The sequence below is a fragment of the Alosa alosa genome, chromosome 3, assembly GCF_017589495.1.
Source record: "Alosa alosa isolate M-15738 ecotype Scorff River chromosome 3, AALO_Geno_1.1, whole genome shotgun sequence".
Classification (NCBI taxonomy): domain Eukaryota; kingdom Metazoa; phylum Chordata; class Actinopteri; order Clupeiformes; family Clupeidae; genus Alosa; species Alosa alosa.
Window position 1 is genome coordinate 25,085,957 of NC_063191.1, and position 16,713 is coordinate 25,102,669.

The window sequence follows — 16,713 nt, forward strand, 5'->3', positions numbered from 1 at the left end:
AGAACTATGGCCTGCACAAGAATTTGTGAGGCATAATGTGTCAGATTAGGTCTGATCTTTAGGTCTGGTCTTTAGTCTACGTCGCTGGAAACACCAAAGCAGTAATAATGGAGCAACACTTCAGGGTGCCATGTATGTTTCTTCCCTTGAATACAGTGTAGGCCTGGTGCATTTGAATACTTCTCCCCTTGAATACAGTGTAGGCCTGGTGCATTTGAATACTTCTCCCCTTGAATACAGTGTAGGCCTGGTGCATTTGAATACTCATTAATGAAACCAAATCAACCTGATTGTAGTTATTATGACCGCCGCTAGCGAAGCGGTCATATAGGGATTGTCAAAGTTTTTTTTTTTTTCCCCGTCATCTACTTCCTGAATTTTTGGTCAACGATACCCGGGACACCGAACCACCGGGGCACATGACATTTGGTGGGTATGTAGCCCCACTAGACTTTTACGGAAAAATTTTGTTTTGTCCCCGGGGGCACCCCACCCCCCCGTGCTGGGCCCCCCGAACCGCAAAAAAAGCAGTTTTTCCTAAATAACTACCTGAACCGTGGTACTGAGGATGAAGAATCTTTTATGGTATGTTGGTCTCAAGGGCCCACATCAACCTGGCCCATAATCACTCATTTGTGATTTGCATCCCCCCGGTAAAAAATGAAAATGCAATATTATTCTGCTTTAATCGCCCCTATCTTCAGTTAAGATGTTCAGAACTGCACCAAATTTTATGTGTATGATTGACCTGGCATTCTCTGGGGGTATGTGTACATTTAGTGACTGTACACTCATTGGCCTGTAGATGGCGGTGCACACATATACACATGCACACACACACAGGCACCCACATACTATCGGTATTAGAACGGCCGATACATAATTACAAATTCAGTAGGATTAAAAGAAAGCCAAAATAAATATTCATCATCATCATGGCTGCATTTCCAGTATTGGCGATAAGTAGTCGCTTGTCCACTAGATGGCGATCGTTGCAGTGAGACGTAATTTTGTTGGAAGTTAAAAGTGGGTTGAAAAACAATGGACGCTTCCCTACAAGGACTGTAGTTTACCGCAGAGAACGCCTAATAAGGATAGGACGATGTTCACATGAAATGTAATTCCCATTTCTTCTTGAAGCCGAAATAAATCTGAGGATGTTTATCGACATGCTTGTTTTTTACTGCAGGTAATGCGTTAATCTTATAATATCAATAAGGACCTAGGTAATGTTACCGTTAGCGTTGGTTGAGTGATGGAGGCCAATTTGATTGATTGCATTTGTAGAAAACTATAAATGCGGTTATACCAAGCAAATTGATAGCAGCACTGTAATTGTATCTTCGACTGTCTTTTGTTGCACGTGCTACAAAAAATCATTCTGTGCAATGGAAGATTTACCAACGCTACACCGGGTCTGATAGTTGGCGGGCCATCCTATATCATTGAAATGTATAGTCTGGAATCGAGCCATTCACCTCGCTTTAATCCAAGGGCGGGCAGAGAATTGTCTTTCAAACTGCCTAGGCATGCAACAGGCCAGCGCTCACGACCATATCCGTGATCCGGGTCGGCAAAACGGCAAATACATCCTTCGAAAAGGAATGACTTAAGTGCATTGTGTTGCTCAACTTTCAAAGAAAAGCACAAGTCCAACTCCTCCAAAGTTGACGCCAACGCCAATTCAAACAACCGCTCTTCGCTTCGCCATAGCCACCTTCCTTGTTGTTCACCGTCGCGAGGACTGTCGTTATCCTGTTAAGCCCGCTTTAAGATTCTAACAAAATAGAGCGCTGTGATTGGATAACATCCACGGTGTTAGCCAATACAAATTCCTATGGTTTGCTACTAGACGTACAGGCTGAGCAAATTAATTTGTTTTAAGTGCGTGCAGGGTGTGAGAGGGGAATCGATGTGCTTTGATTCCAGCTTGGTAGTTGTAGTCTGTGAAATTAAAAAGCATGTGTGTGAAGTATCCAAACAATGACTCCTTCATTTCATTATGGCTGCTTTAGCAACACACCTTAAGCTACTGTGTAGTGGGTCCCATTTAGAAGTGGCTACTTCATTCGCGCTTTCCTTGACTCATGGAGCTGCGTGAATTTTATTACAACTTTTCGCCACGATATGGCAGTTTAAGTCCGCTTGATACTGTAAGGCGTAAGCCATTGGTTTCCAAATGAGATTTTATTTGTGTCGCCAGCATAGACTATTGACAATTTATGTTGTAAATAGGCCTACCTTATAAGCCTACCTGTAGCTTAGGGAAGCTAACAGCTTTCTATTAGGATCTAGTTTGTTAGTTATAGTTTTGTCATAACTACCTGATGCATTTTTGCATTTAGAATAGCCAGAGCGTGGATATCTCAATCGGAAAATTAAACAATATCGGGTGCCTATGGACTAGGCTGGGTGAACCCAGCCTGATCTGCCCGCTATTTATTTTTTGATTTCTTAAAAGAGTGAGCTCGGTCTGGTGAAAGCCAGACTAGCCATGGACCTCAGTTACACAATGCAAGGGAACATGAATCAGCCTATATTTGCACGAACAATAACAGACAACAGCTCTTCAACTTTGGCCCGCTAAAATGTGTATGAACAGTCTAGCTTAACGATTTAATCAAGGCCCATTTGGACATGTCAGTTATTTGCACCACTGGTTAGATGTAAAACAGCATTTCGTTTCAGACTACTATTACTTAATTTGTGCATTAACAATAACGTTTCAGACTACTGTTACTTAATTTGTGCATTGACAATAAAGTATACATGAACTAAAGATGACTAAAATCTTATGTAGAAGAAGAAACATTCACAAAAAATCCATCCATCCAAAAATGACCTTTGTTTTTGATAGCTGTTGAAAACGGCATGGAACTGACAGAGATGTTTTTGTTTATAAATAAATAAATAAATAACATTATGCTGATACCTTTTGCTTTTCCCAAATACAATGTAGCCTACAGGTGTAAGTGACCTTTCATCAATCCAGTTGCAATGGATGAACTGTGATGAACTACCCTACTTGTGATTGTTTAGAGATTTTAAAGGTTTTATAGCAATGCTACATCTTCTTTGGCTATTCAACGATATATTCACCTTTTCAGCACCAGTAGGCTACTTTCTGTGCAGCCGCACACACACACTCAGGCATACACAAAAGTTTCAAGAGTGGGGGATGGAGTAAAATATGGAGACAAATTGAAGTGTGATTTATTTTCGCGGAACGGATGTACAGGACTGAGCGGCTGTCGTATTTTGTACCGCTATGCGGTACATCTAGTTATTATCAGTGATAATCAGCGATATACAGAACATTTGATTACTGTTCAAACAGAGTGTCAGGATACAGCATATATGGAGCATCCCATGTATTTACTGTTTAGATAAATCAGTATTCACAGGTGAATCATCACAAAATCATTACAACTATTTCATTCAAAGTTAATCCATAAAGTCTTAGTTTATGTTTAGTTTTTCTGAGCTTTGAGAGGAATAAGCCAGTCAGTCCAGTGAAAATATATGGCAGGGCCTTCAGTTTATTCATTTAGGACAGTCATTTTCTGATGAGTAAGTTGATTTCAACGTGATAACATCAGCCTCATTTTATCCATCTAATCTGGTTAGACTCATAACACATATCACATGGTTACATTCTACATTCATTTTACATAAACCACCCCTAGTTGGTGGAGCCCGTCCACTGCTGCTCCAGGGAGCGTACCTTCACCTTCACCGCTTTTACACTGAACAAGGCCAAGGCGTAACATTGACTCTTATCAGCCTAATAGAAGGGGAGATAGTGGAGGGAGTGCACAGGTCCAGAGATTGGAGTTTCCTGTGGACGAGCTGCTCTGTCACTGATACTGACCAAACACCTGAAGGAAGCCCACAGGCGAACGACTTAAAGGTACAGTTGGTGCTTCTATCTGAATGTTTATTAATTTGTAAACATGCATGTGTGTATTTATAGCCTTTTACAGTTTGAGAATAATTGCTGTTATCATTTATTTCATGAAATTTATTTGAGACAAGATTGCATAATGGATTGTATAAGCACATGATAGTTGTAGACGGTCTTTCATGAACATGGTTAACAGTATATATAACAGTTTATAACAGTATTTGAGAAACTACCAGAATTGATATTATGATGATATATTCTTAAATCTGACCTGTGCACATGCAATTACACTTTACTGTCTAACTATTCAATAGACTTGAATTCCACTATAGTGTCATTGTGAAGGTTTTTTTCTTGATGTGAAGAATTAGAATATTCAAATAGTTTAACTGATGTTTTTGATGTATTCACACCACTGAAGTCTAATCAATTTTGCCATCAGATTACAAGATTGCAGCTCAACAAGTAATGTTGTACATGGTCCAATAGTTCAAACTGTTATTGTTCTATAGTTCAAACTCCCAGCTCATTGTTTGAACAAAAATGTGTGGTTCCAGTTCTGTCACATTTCTCTAGTGTAGTTCCATATTGAAGAACGATGTATGTTGAACCCAAATTGAAGCTGGAATATCTGGAGAGACTGGTTTACCTCATTTGACTTCTAGTAACAGCATGGCCTTCGCAGTAGCACAGGCTAATCATAGTTTAAGTGTAAAAATTATACATGATAGATTTTTAAACTAACTTCTGAGGACAAATTATACATGATATATTTTTAAACTAACTTCTGAGGACAAATTTTACTTTTCATCTAGGTTTGATTGATTGTAGTCAATACTTAACAATACATAACAATTTACATTGTGTCCAGCCTTTATACAAACTATTGAAAGGTGCAGTTATCTTATACAATTTTAATTCTATTTCATCTGTGAATGGCTGAACCCACAAGATATCCTGATACAATACAAACTGAATATTTATCTGAATGCAACTCTTTTTCATTTTAATATCTATAATAATTATCCTATTATTATGTTAACTATTAACCTCCATATTAATATATTATTTAAAAGGCATACCAGGAAAAAGTCTGTCTTGTCATACAACTTCAAATGTAAATGGCTGTAGTTGCTACATTTTTGGGACTTTGCCTGGAATTATGTTCTACGGTCAGATGAAATTGAGCTTTTTGCCAACAAACACTCAAGGTGGGTTTGGTGTACATAGAGCGATGACTACGCTAGAAAGAACCGGATGCCTCCTGATACCTATGATGGTGGTGGGGGTGTGAAGTTGTGGGGCTGTTTTCCTGGCCTTGGTGACCTCATTAGGGATGGTAGCATGAGCTCAATGACATACCTGGGATATCTGAAATGCCTGGAAAAAAGTGTCTGCCAAGCAGCACTGAGCGTGGGTCATGATTGGACCATCCAGCAGGTCATGCAGGTCATGTTGAACCAAAACATATAAACACAAATAATGCAAAACTCAAATAGTCCCAAAATTGTCTCTTCAAGTCTTCTGAATTGACATGATATATGCAAAACTGGCTTGTCACTTGATGGGTTTTTTTTTTGCTGTTTTTACTTTCATTCACAGGCTTCATAATGGGGTATGTACAGTTCATTATTTTTCATGTTAAACATACAGTATGTTAAACCTGTGAATATAGAATGAATGGTATCACCCAAGACCAACTACAGTGCTTCATTTTTTATTTCCAGGAAAGAGAAGGAGAAGAAAGAGGAGAGAGTTTTAGGAGTCGGATTTTTTCAACTGGTAACTATCTTTTTTTTTTTTTTTTTTTAACACATATGCACCCTGACATATACAAATGACTTCTGCTAACTGTGGGATTTGTGGCTGTATGGGATTTGATTTGATGCTGATATGCTATGCCAAACTTTACTTGTACAATCACTATTCCAAATCGTTAAAACTCTAGGATGATGTTAAGCGTTTTTAACACAACAAGATTGTTTGCACTGTGGTATTCAGGCTTGCATCTTCAGATGCTTCATAATTACACTACAGGCCTACCACATGATTCCAGTGAGTCTAAATCCAGTGATGTCTCTTGTAGTTCCGGTTTGCCACCTGGCAGGACACCCTGATGATGGTGGTGGGGGGTGTGTGTGCGCTGATCCACGGCGCTGCTTCGCCCCTCATGTTGCTGGTCTATGGCATGATGACCGACACGTTTGTGTCCTACGAGCTGGAGATGCAGGTGCTGAGAGACCCCAACAAGACTTGCATCAACAATACCATCTCCTGGGTCAATGGGTCTATATATCAGACAACTGAGAACACTACTGTTCTCTGTGGGTATGTAATATGTCTTACTATCAGATGTGGGTTGTGTCTTTGGATGTGATGAGACATTGCTGACCATATTTTTAGGTCACATCATTTTAAGTTTGGAATGCCAGTTAACCAATTACGTTGTTTTTACACAGGGTGGACATTGAATCTAACATGACACTTTTTGCATATTACTTTGTTGGTATTGGAGTGGGCGTCCTTATTGTCAGTTATTTTCAAGTAAGTAACCAAACAACGACTCCATTGCTGTGATGACTGACTCTGCTAAAGACATTTATGGTCAATAATATCCTTGTACATTCTGGAATAACAAGTCTTTGTTGAGGGTAGATCATCCACCCATTAACCTTTGATTGCAGATTGCCCTCTGGGTTTCTGCAGCTGCAAGACAGATTCAAAGAATAAGGAAGACTTATTTCCGTAAAATCATGCGGATGGAAATCGGTTGGTTTGACTGCAATTCTGTAGGAGAATTAAACACAAGGATATCTGAGTAAGTTCTACAGAACTCTCAGTCAGTGTGGTTGGGTTAACTGATTATGTGTACATTTTGATACATGGGTACATTTTGTAGTCTTGCAGTTATGTAGAAACGCCTTGTAATATCTTGATATGCATTCAATCATGCTAATTCTATCTGTCTGGATTGTTTTTGTATTGCTCACAATATGTTCATAACTTTTAAATCTTTTATTTTTTCCTGTGTTCCAGTGACATAAATAAAATCAACAATGCCATTGCAGACCAGGTGTCCATCTTTATTGAGAGGATCTCTACCTTCATCTTTGGCTTCACCGTGGGTTTCATCGGTGGTTGGAAGCTGACACTTGTGGTCCTTTCAGTGAGTCCACTCGTTGGCCTGGGAGCTGGACTAATGGCCATGGTAAGATTAAGAAATATTTACAGTGAATTTTATTTAGTGTGGCTAGACTCAACAGTGACACAACCACTCACCCAGACCAGTAGATGTAGTAAAGCAATTATGCTCAGAAGTGACTCAAGATGAAATGAGAAATCATTGCCCCAGGGGCAGGCTCTGCACAACTTACTCACAGTTCATGTTGAAACTGCTGAAAGCAGTTGGCCCCATTATGATTTCAACAGCTTGAGTTGATGGGTATCTGCAAGGTTTTGATTGTGTTTTGATATGAAGGCTGTAGCTAGGCTAACAGGCAGGGAGCTGAAAGCCTACGCCAAAGCTGGAGCTGTGGCAGACGAGGTGCTCTATTCCATAAGGACCGTTGCAGCCTTTGGAGGGGAGGAGAAGGAAGCTGAGAGGTGCTGTGCAAAGCTACACTAAACTATCTGTGTTCAAGTCCTGACATACGGAAACATTCCTGTCTGAACATGAAGTGTTGGGTCAGCATGGCTTTTGACCTCAAAGCATCATGGATAGCATCTGTTTTCTCAGGTATGACCAGAACCTTGAGGAGGCGCAAACGTGGGGGGTGAAGAAGGGCACCATCATCGGTGTGTTCCAGGGTTACCTCTGGTGCATAATCTTCCTCTGCTATGCCCTGGCCTTCTGGTACGGCTCCAAGTTAGTCATCGACACCAAAGAACTATCACCTGGTGATCTCATCCAGGTGTGTTGAAAACACTGTGTTTTTGTACCTTTTGGGCATTTTTGTTGAGCAACTTTAAAATCCGCTGTACGTGTGCAACGGCAGACAGTGACGCTCACGTACTGCATGGTTGGTCGGAATGCGTCATATGCCCAGTATAATGCAACGTATCTCATGTCTCCACAGGTGTTCTTTGGCATCCTCATGGCTGCTATGAATCTGGGTCTGGCATCGCCGTGCCTGGAGGCTTTTGCATCAGGGCGGGCTGCAGCCAAAAACATATTCGACACTATCGACAGGGTGAGAGCTGCAGTCGCAGAAACACACCCTGCGGGATGTTTTTGTCAGTGCTGTCAGGAAATCAATGAGCCCTTGTAAATAATTAATCACCATCCTTCACAATGGCACCCAACCTCTCCTTTTTCTCCTCAGGAGCCAGAGATCGATTGTCTCTCGGAGGAAGGGCACAAATTAGAGCGGGTTAAAGGAGACATCGAATTCCACAACGTTGACTTCAACTACCCCTCGCGGCCAGATGTGAAGGTGCGTTTGGTTTGTTTTTAAATGACTTCCCTTACAAGTTGTCCTTTTTAAAAGTGTGTTTAAAGCAATCCTGCTTTTCTGTTATTTAGATCCTAAATGACTTGAGCATGGTGATAAAAGCAGGGGAGACCACAGCTTTTGTCGGCCCCAGTGGTTCAGGAAAAAGCACCACAGTCCAGCTCATTCAGAGATTTTACAACCCCCTGAAAGGAATGGTAATGCCCTCAGAACATGGTATAAATATCTACTCTGTTGTAGATATCTGTTGCATCAATTCTGAATTAGGCATTTGGCTAAAGGAAGTGCCCTTGGTTCATGTCCACCTTAGGTGACCCTGGATGGCCATGATATCAGGACTCTGAACATCCAGTGGCTGCGGTCTCTGATTGGCATTGTAGAGCAGGAGCCTGTGCTCTTTGCCACCACCATCATGGATAACATTCGCTACGGGAGGCCTGGAGTCACCATGGAGGACATAATCCAGGCCACCAAACAGGCCAATGCATATAACTTCATCATGGAGCTCCCTCAGGTACATAACCAGTGCTGAATCTAACCTTACCTCAGACGGACACAAAATAATGAAATAGAAGATATATTGGAACATAATGATGACAGAATCCATATTGAAATACATGCCGTTAAGGTAGCACATGTAGTTAATAAATGGCAATATTTTGTTCATGCGGATTTAGAAATTTGAGACTCTGGTGGGCGAGGGTGGTGGACAGATGAGTGGAGGTCAGAAGCAGAGGATTGCCATCGCTAGAGCTCTGGTCAGGAACCCCCGCATCCTGCTCCTGGACATGGCCACTTCTGCCCTGGACAACGAGAGTGAAGCTGTGGTCCAAGAGGCTCTGGACAAGGTGAGTTTAGTGTAATATTATCATTCCCATATGTTCAATTACGGCTGCACCTGACCCACCATTATATCTGGGACATCTCCCACGCAAACAAAATGTACAATGACCAAAATAATTATTTAAATATTATAATTAAATATCATTAATATTTCAATGATTGAACTCCTGTGTTCTAGTGCACTTTGATCTGTGCCAACAATGCACTCTCCTGAATGTTGCTTTCAGGCCCGCATGGGTAGAACCACCATCACCATCGCCCATCGGCTCTCCACCATCCGAAACGCTGACGTGATCGTCGGCTTTGAGCACGGGCGAGCCGAGGAGCGAGGCGTTCATGCCGACCTCATGGAGAGGAAGGGTGTGTACTTCACCCTGGTCACCCTGCAGAACCAGGGACAGGAGCCGGTCACAGTGAGGAACCGTGAGTTAGAACATCAGCACAGACACTGGGCTTAGAACAGAGGGCAGGTTTCATCTGTATATTTTTCTTGTCCTAAGGTAATGAATTTGTGATTTCAGCATCTGAAAGTGAGAGAACAGAGGTAGCTCTTGGGAGGGAGAGAACCCTTAGTAGAGGAAGCCATACCAGTTCAAGGTAATGCATTGTGCCTAATAAACAGTGAACAGAATTCTTGCTATGAAATCCCGATTTCACTAGAATATGTCATGACATAAAGATACACTGTACCGACATCACAAGTTTGGTTTATATTATATTATACAGTAAGTAGTTTGCTTCTTAAACTTCTGAATGGGTCTTATGAAGGAACTAAATAGCTTTTTGACAACTAAATGTGCATGAAGCGGTGATTTAATGTAGTACGTCCTTGCCTTGCCTTTTGAAGATCTCTGCGCTTGCGATCACGGTCTCAGCGGTCAGAAGACTATATCCCTAATGCCATATCTGCTCAACTCCGGATTGACAAAGACAGAGACAACCCTGACATCCCCGAGGTAAACTAAGCCTCTCTGTTTTCAGTCACACAGTGTTACTCATGAGTCCAGTGTGAGGCTTCATATTCATCTGAATCTGCAGACAGATGAGAGCACTGACCCAAAGCAACATGTTGAGCCGGCACCGATAACTCGCATCCTGAGGTACAACCGCTCGGAGTGGCCCTACCTGCTGATGGGTTCTCTCGGAGCGGGCATCAATGGCTCAGTCAACCCCATCTATGCTCTTCTCTTCAGCCAGGTCCTAGGGGTGAGACATGATGTGGTGTTTCATTACAACCAAGTATAATAGAAATTGACTCGTTGATTTGAATTGACTCATTGAATGGATTCATTGATTTGAATTGATTCATTGAAAATATGAGTAGTTATATCCTATGATTTAGTTTCCCCTAAGCAACTGTCTGTGTCTGTGGCAACACTTTTTAATGTTCATGGTGTTGCAACATCTTGTATCTTGTCTTGTCCTGTTGATCTGAAGACGTTTGGCATCACTGACCTGGATGAACAGAGGAAGCAGATTCATGGAATATGTGTGCTGTTTGTCATTGTGGCAGTGACAAGTTTCATCTCACAGTTTTTACAGGTGAGTTTCCAGCTATCAATGCATCTGCATTCAATGTAAATATATATTAAGAACCACCATTTTGCTGAGGTGTGCTAAACTAAGACACCCTCAAGTCCTCAGTTGCCCACTGCCAGTGCACTTGAACCATTTAGAGGTTGCTTATGTGTGGTCCTGTGGTCTGTGGGGAAGGGTTACTCCTTTGCCAAGTCTGGAGAGCTGCTGACGCGCAGGCTGAGGAAGATGGGCTTCCAAGCCATCCTGAGGCAGGACATTGGCTGGTTTGATGACCGGAGGAACAGCCCCGGGGCACTGACCACTAGACTGGCCACTGACGCCTCCATGGTGCAAGGGGTAAGTGGACGTGCTCAGACAGTGATCCATGAAAGGTGGCTGTGGCGTATTTTTAATGTGTCAGACCATTTGGGTCATTGAGTTATTTTGTCCATGTGGATTTTTGGTATCAAGTGACTCAACTTTTGTTTACTTATGAGGAGATTTGACTATACGGTTAAGGATTTGACTATTTCTCCAGCTCCTCTGACCTGTCTGGTCTTGTCCATGCAGGCGACGGGGTCACAGATCGGCATGATCGTGAACTCGCTCACCAACATCGGCGCGTCCATCATCATTGCCTTCTACTTCAGCTGGAAGCTGAGCCTGGTGGTCATCTGTTTCCTGCCTTTCATCGGCCTGTCTGGACTTTTCCAGGCCAAGATGCTCACTGGCTTTGCCAACGAAGACAAGAAGGCCATGGAGGATGCAGGACAGGTGTGTTTACAGTATCAAGTGGTTTTGCATTTAGTTTTAAAGATGCAGTCTGCTATTGCCATCCACTTTGGGTCAAATTCATTGTACTGCTCTTTCATGGACCCCTCACTGTCCGTTTAATGTGTGCTGTTTAGAAAACTCTGGTGTATGCACACAGTACCGGCTCCGTAAATGCACAACAAACATAGTGGCTTGTACTGACCCATTAACCAATGAGCCAGCCAATCAACACATAGCTTCAGGAATTTAATAGACTATAGAGTTCAAATATCAACAACCCTTTGCCATAATATTTACCTTTAAGAATGTGAACATGACAACATCCTACCTTTTATTTGCCTGTTTTTTTTTTGCAACTAACCTTGACCACGATTCATCAGTCCAACCTGTAGATGTTTGCTCTATATGAAAGAGACTGCCCCTTGTGAAGCTCCTGCTTATCCATTATCCATTAGATAGATAGATAGATAGATAGATAGATAGATAGATACTTTATTGATCCCCAGGGGAAATTCAAGGTCCATTATCCATTATCCTCCATTCATATTTGCTGCAGATGGTGAATGAATCTGTGTCCTTGCAGGTGTCCAGTGAGGCGATAGCCAACATCAGGACCATCGCAGGCCTGGCCAAAGAGGGTCAGTTTGTGGAGCTGTATGAGCAGCAGCTGGAGGCCCCGTACACGTCGGCCAAGAAGAAGGCCCACGTGTATGGTGTGTGCTTCGCCTTTTCCCAGTGTGTCATCTTCATGGCTTACGCAGCCTCCTTCAGATATGGTGGCTACCTGGTCAGCCAGGAAGGGCTTCATTACATGATGGTGTTCAGGTTCGTTTATTTCAAAAGATACTGATGTCATGCATTTGACTGTGCTCAGTTTCAACACTGAAAACCCTGAAACCTATACGGACACAATATATGCGTGTGTGTGTGTGTGTGTGTGTTTAGAGTCGTTGCAGCAGTTGTGACCTGTGGAACTGCATTGGGGAAGGCGTCGTCTTTCACCCCAGACTATGCCAAAGCAAAGATTGCCGCAGCCCAGCTCTTCACCCTCTTTGACAGAGTCCCAAAGATCATTGCGAACCCAGCAGAGGGACAGACTTGGGTGAGAGAGAAAGGCAACATAGACAACACCCCCCTTACCCCAGCAGTGGCGCAACTGGCTGGGAACATAGACAACATCCCCCCCCTTACCCCAGCAGTGGCGCAACTGGCTGGGAACATAGACAACATCCCCCACCCTTACCCCAGCAATGGCGCAACTGGCTGGCAACATAGACAACATCCCCCCTTACCCCAGCAGTGGCGCAACTGGCTGGGGCACCACCAGACGACAACCCGGGGTTCGATTCTCACCGCGGGTCCTTTCCGATCCCACTCCGACTCTCTCTCCCACTCACTTCCTGTCACTTCCACTATCCTGTCGCATTAAAGGCATAAAAAAAAAAAAAAAAAAAAAATAGACAACATCCCCTCAGTTTTTTTTTAAATATTCACTCAATACCTCACATGTGAGAATATGCCTGCGCAGGGACACATTCCAACATATAAGATACCTGACAAACATTCTCTTTTTTTAAAAACATATTTTTTAGGACTTTTGCCTTTATTTACATAGGACAGTGAAGGGAGACAGGAAGTAAGTGGGAGAGAGAGATGGGGTGGGATCAGGAAATGACCGCAGGTCGGATTTTAACCTGGGTCCCCATGGGCACTTGAAACCGTACATGGTGCTGCTGTAGCATGTTGCGCCACAGCGCCCCTCCCTGGATGAACATTCTCAAAGAAGCAGGATTATGAAAGGCCCCCACCTACAAAATAAATGACATAAAGTATAACAAGTTTAAGATATGAGTCCATAATCCACCCTTCTCTACATGGCAGGATAATTTCAAAGGAAAAGTGGAGTTTGTGGACTGCAGGTTTACGTACCCGAGCCGGCCGGACGTTCAGGTGCTGAGGGGGCTGGAGGTGTCGGTCAAGCCCGGCGAGATGCTGGCCTTCGTGGGCAGCAGCGGCTGTGGGAAGAGCACCAGCGTGCAGCTGCTGCAGAGATTCTACGACCCTGATGAGGGAAAAGTGGTACGACATGAACTCCCTTTGTCTCATGTGTCAGATAAGCAAATTACATTATTGCTGTGCTACTCATTGTCGTGAGTTTTTCAAACAGTTCTTGGTGCTTTGATCACCTAACACCCTGGGCAGGCATAATATTTACATAGTTTTAAATGGTTCTGCTCCTCTGCAGGCACACCTCAAAGAAAAGCTGTGTTAAGTGGTATTTTGAGTTTTGGAGCATTAAAAAGGACACACCACTACAAAAAAAATGACTAAATCAGAGAAATAGTGTTTCAAAACAAAATGGAAATCCACATTACACTTCTTGTCCTCACCCTGATGAATTGACTTCTCAGTTTGCTCTCTGTGACACATCTGTGCATATACTTTTCACACACAAGTAATCTGCTGGCCATTGTCTTATGTCCAGCTGATAGACGGGCAGCCGTCGTGTGGGATCTGTGTGCCTTTCCTGAGGGCTCAGATTGGCATCGTGTCCCAGGAGCCCGTTCTGTTCGACTGCAGCATTGCAGAGAACATCGCCTATGGAGACAACGCGCGTGCCGTCAGCATGGAGGAGATCGTGGACGCGGCCAAAAAGGCTTTTCTCCACGATTATGTGATGACACTGCCAAAAGTGAGTCGCACAGATCAAACCGTTATGGATACACTTCACAGATTAGACCTTCAAAGGAGGTTTTGAGTTTTACATGGAATTGTATGATCACAAAGAGACTGACAGCCTCAAGAAAGACACATACCTTTTAAGAACTTGTCCAGCCAAAGTCATAGTCCTTCAGAGTGTCAGTGTTTTACTGGATGACGGTTATGACTGTGTCCCTCATACAGAAATATGAGACCCAGGTTGGGGCCCATGGCTCCCAGCTGAGCCGCGGACAGAAACAGCGCATCGCCATCGCCAGAGCCATTGTCAGGAAACCCAAGATCCTGCTGCTGGATGAGGCCACCTCTGCCCTAGACACAGAGAGTGAGAAGGTACAGTTCAGCATATACTAACATGCGCACACACACACACACACACACACACACACACACACACACACACATGCACTCACAGGTATGTAAAGACAGGTATGTACAGACAGGTATGTACAGACAGGTATGGAAAGACAGCTATATACAGACAGGTATGTCCGGACAGGTGAATACTTGCTGAGTTGTGCCTGAGCTTCTAAACCAGTGTGTCTGAATGTTCCTTAAGGTGAAGTGAGTGGTACCTTTCCAGCAGGGCCTCATAAACTTGAGGCATTTGCCATCATTCAGCTCAATCTTTCCCCTGTATCTTTATCAAAGACTTATTCTCACATTGCACAATAGTTTCCAAGACATACATTCCGTATTCTCTCTGTTTATGCTTATGCTTATGTCCACTTAGCACAGGGGTGTCAAACTCATATTAGGTAGTGGGCCGGATTTGTTGGAATGAGACCTCGTGGGGGGCCATCATTGGCATGGTCAGTATCAGTTTTCTGCATGGGTATATCAGAGTGTTATTTGATGTTATTACTTGTTATGAGCAAACAAGTACAAATAATGCACTGCTGTCATATTCTGTTCTTCCTCTCTTGAAATGCCCTCCTTCCATGTTTCACCCAAAGCAACTTACACCATAGAATAGCAAAATACAAGCCCTATATATGCTGTCCTCTTCCTACTCTAAAATCTCCTCCTCTAACTCCCACATCTCCTGAATAGTAAGTACGAGTGCAACTCTTTGCTCTCCTGAGAGATTTTGACAGAGGTCTCTTCGTCTTCCTCCCACAGACGGTGCAGGCTGCGCTAGATGTGGCCAGGCGAGGCCGGACCTGCATCGTCATCGCCCACAGGCTGTCCACCATCCAGTCGGCGGACATCATCGCCGTCATGTCCCAGGGGCTGGTCATTGAGAAAGGCACGCACAACGAACTGATGGCCAAAAAGGCTGCATACTACAAACTAGTCACCACTGGAGCACCCATCAGCTAAGACACCTGAGGATTGCATTTGTTTTCAAAACGGCATAATTTGCTATCACTGCAATGAGTTTATAAAGCTGCTGTATACTGTATATTTTTTCATTTGGGTAGACTGAAGACATAGTTGAAGTATTTATTAGAATAATGTATTTATATTCTCTGAATCAGATGTGCTTTGTACATTTTATTTTACTCAGTAGTAGTAGTAGTAGTAGTAGTAGTAGTAAATCAGTACTACAGATCATCGGCCTTCTAGTACTTATAAAGGACTTTGCCATATAGATTTCATTACTATTAACTTCACTGTAGGCCTAGACAATAACCTTTGGATCTGAGTTTTACCTCATTTTAGGGTTGTCATCATAGCACCATCTCATCCACTAGAGAGTGCTCTACACAAAGCATGCACTTACATCAGGGGTAATACCTGTGCGAGCAAAAACAGCATTGTTTTGTCAAATAATACAAATTTAAAATTGTTAGTGCAGGGCCTCATAAAAAATCTTTGCTCAACAAAATGAAGACATACTGTTTTTAAAGGCATTATAGCAGAAATGTGTTGGATAAGTCAGGAAACAGATATGTTGTATGTTTATAAAAAGCATGCCACATTGAGAATGTTTTTCTTTTTCTCATAACTATTAGTTCAACCTCCACAACATTTAGTCATTTGTGCACATCATAGTAGCAATTTCTCCTTCCTCTGAACAAATTGCAAATGCCTTTGGACATGTATCAGTTGCTTTGTCATGTCAGTCAAAATGAACTATACTTATGGATGCTGAATAGTCGTTCCCAATAAAACTAATAGTCTTCATTTCATTGTTTGAGTCATTACATACAAAATTGGTGAACTAGTTATAAAATTCTAATGCTGTAGAATTGCAAAGAGCATATACAGTAAAAATGTGAAACGTACATATTCAGTGTCTTGTACTCACTTACTCTCCTAACTACAGCAATTTCTAACTATACTGTAGTTTTCAAATGACTGTACAAGTACTGTATAGTGCTGTCTTGAGCATGTTCAGGCAGTGTCACCGAGTTCTCCGAGTTCACCGAGTTCTCTCTGACCCGAGTTCTCACCGAGTTCTGTCACCGAGATCTTTTTTTGCATGGAAAAACACTGAGAGAATAAACTACCATAATGAAAACATGACAAAGCCATTTACTATCTTGTTCATAAACGATG

At 42.6% G+C, this 16,713-nt stretch overlaps 1 protein-coding gene across 1 annotated transcript; it reads left to right on the forward strand.

Annotated features, from left to right (window-relative positions):
- Positions 1-3,842: 3,842 nt before the first annotated feature.
- On the forward strand, positions 3,843-16,261 carry abcb11a (ATP-binding cassette, sub-family B (MDR/TAP), member 11a). Its single transcript, XM_048239941.1, has 27 exons — positions 3,843-3,910; positions 5,507-5,519; positions 5,632-5,686; positions 5,991-6,232; positions 6,364-6,448; positions 6,589-6,722; positions 6,941-7,112; positions 7,383-7,507; positions 7,641-7,815; positions 7,981-8,094; positions 8,227-8,337; positions 8,427-8,552; positions 8,666-8,869; positions 9,033-9,203; positions 9,426-9,621; positions 9,720-9,795; positions 10,046-10,154; positions 10,237-10,404; positions 10,636-10,740; positions 10,912-11,073; positions 11,287-11,490; positions 12,074-12,315; positions 12,436-12,592; positions 13,372-13,569; positions 13,976-14,182; positions 14,395-14,541; positions 15,331-16,261. The coding sequence occupies exons 2-27, from the start codon at positions 5,515-5,517 to the stop codon at positions 15,529-15,531; spliced, it is 3,891 nt and encodes a 1,296-aa protein (XP_048095898.1). The 5' UTR covers positions 3,843-3,910; positions 5,507-5,514; the 3' UTR covers positions 15,532-16,261.
- Positions 16,262-16,713: the final 452 nt, after the last annotated feature.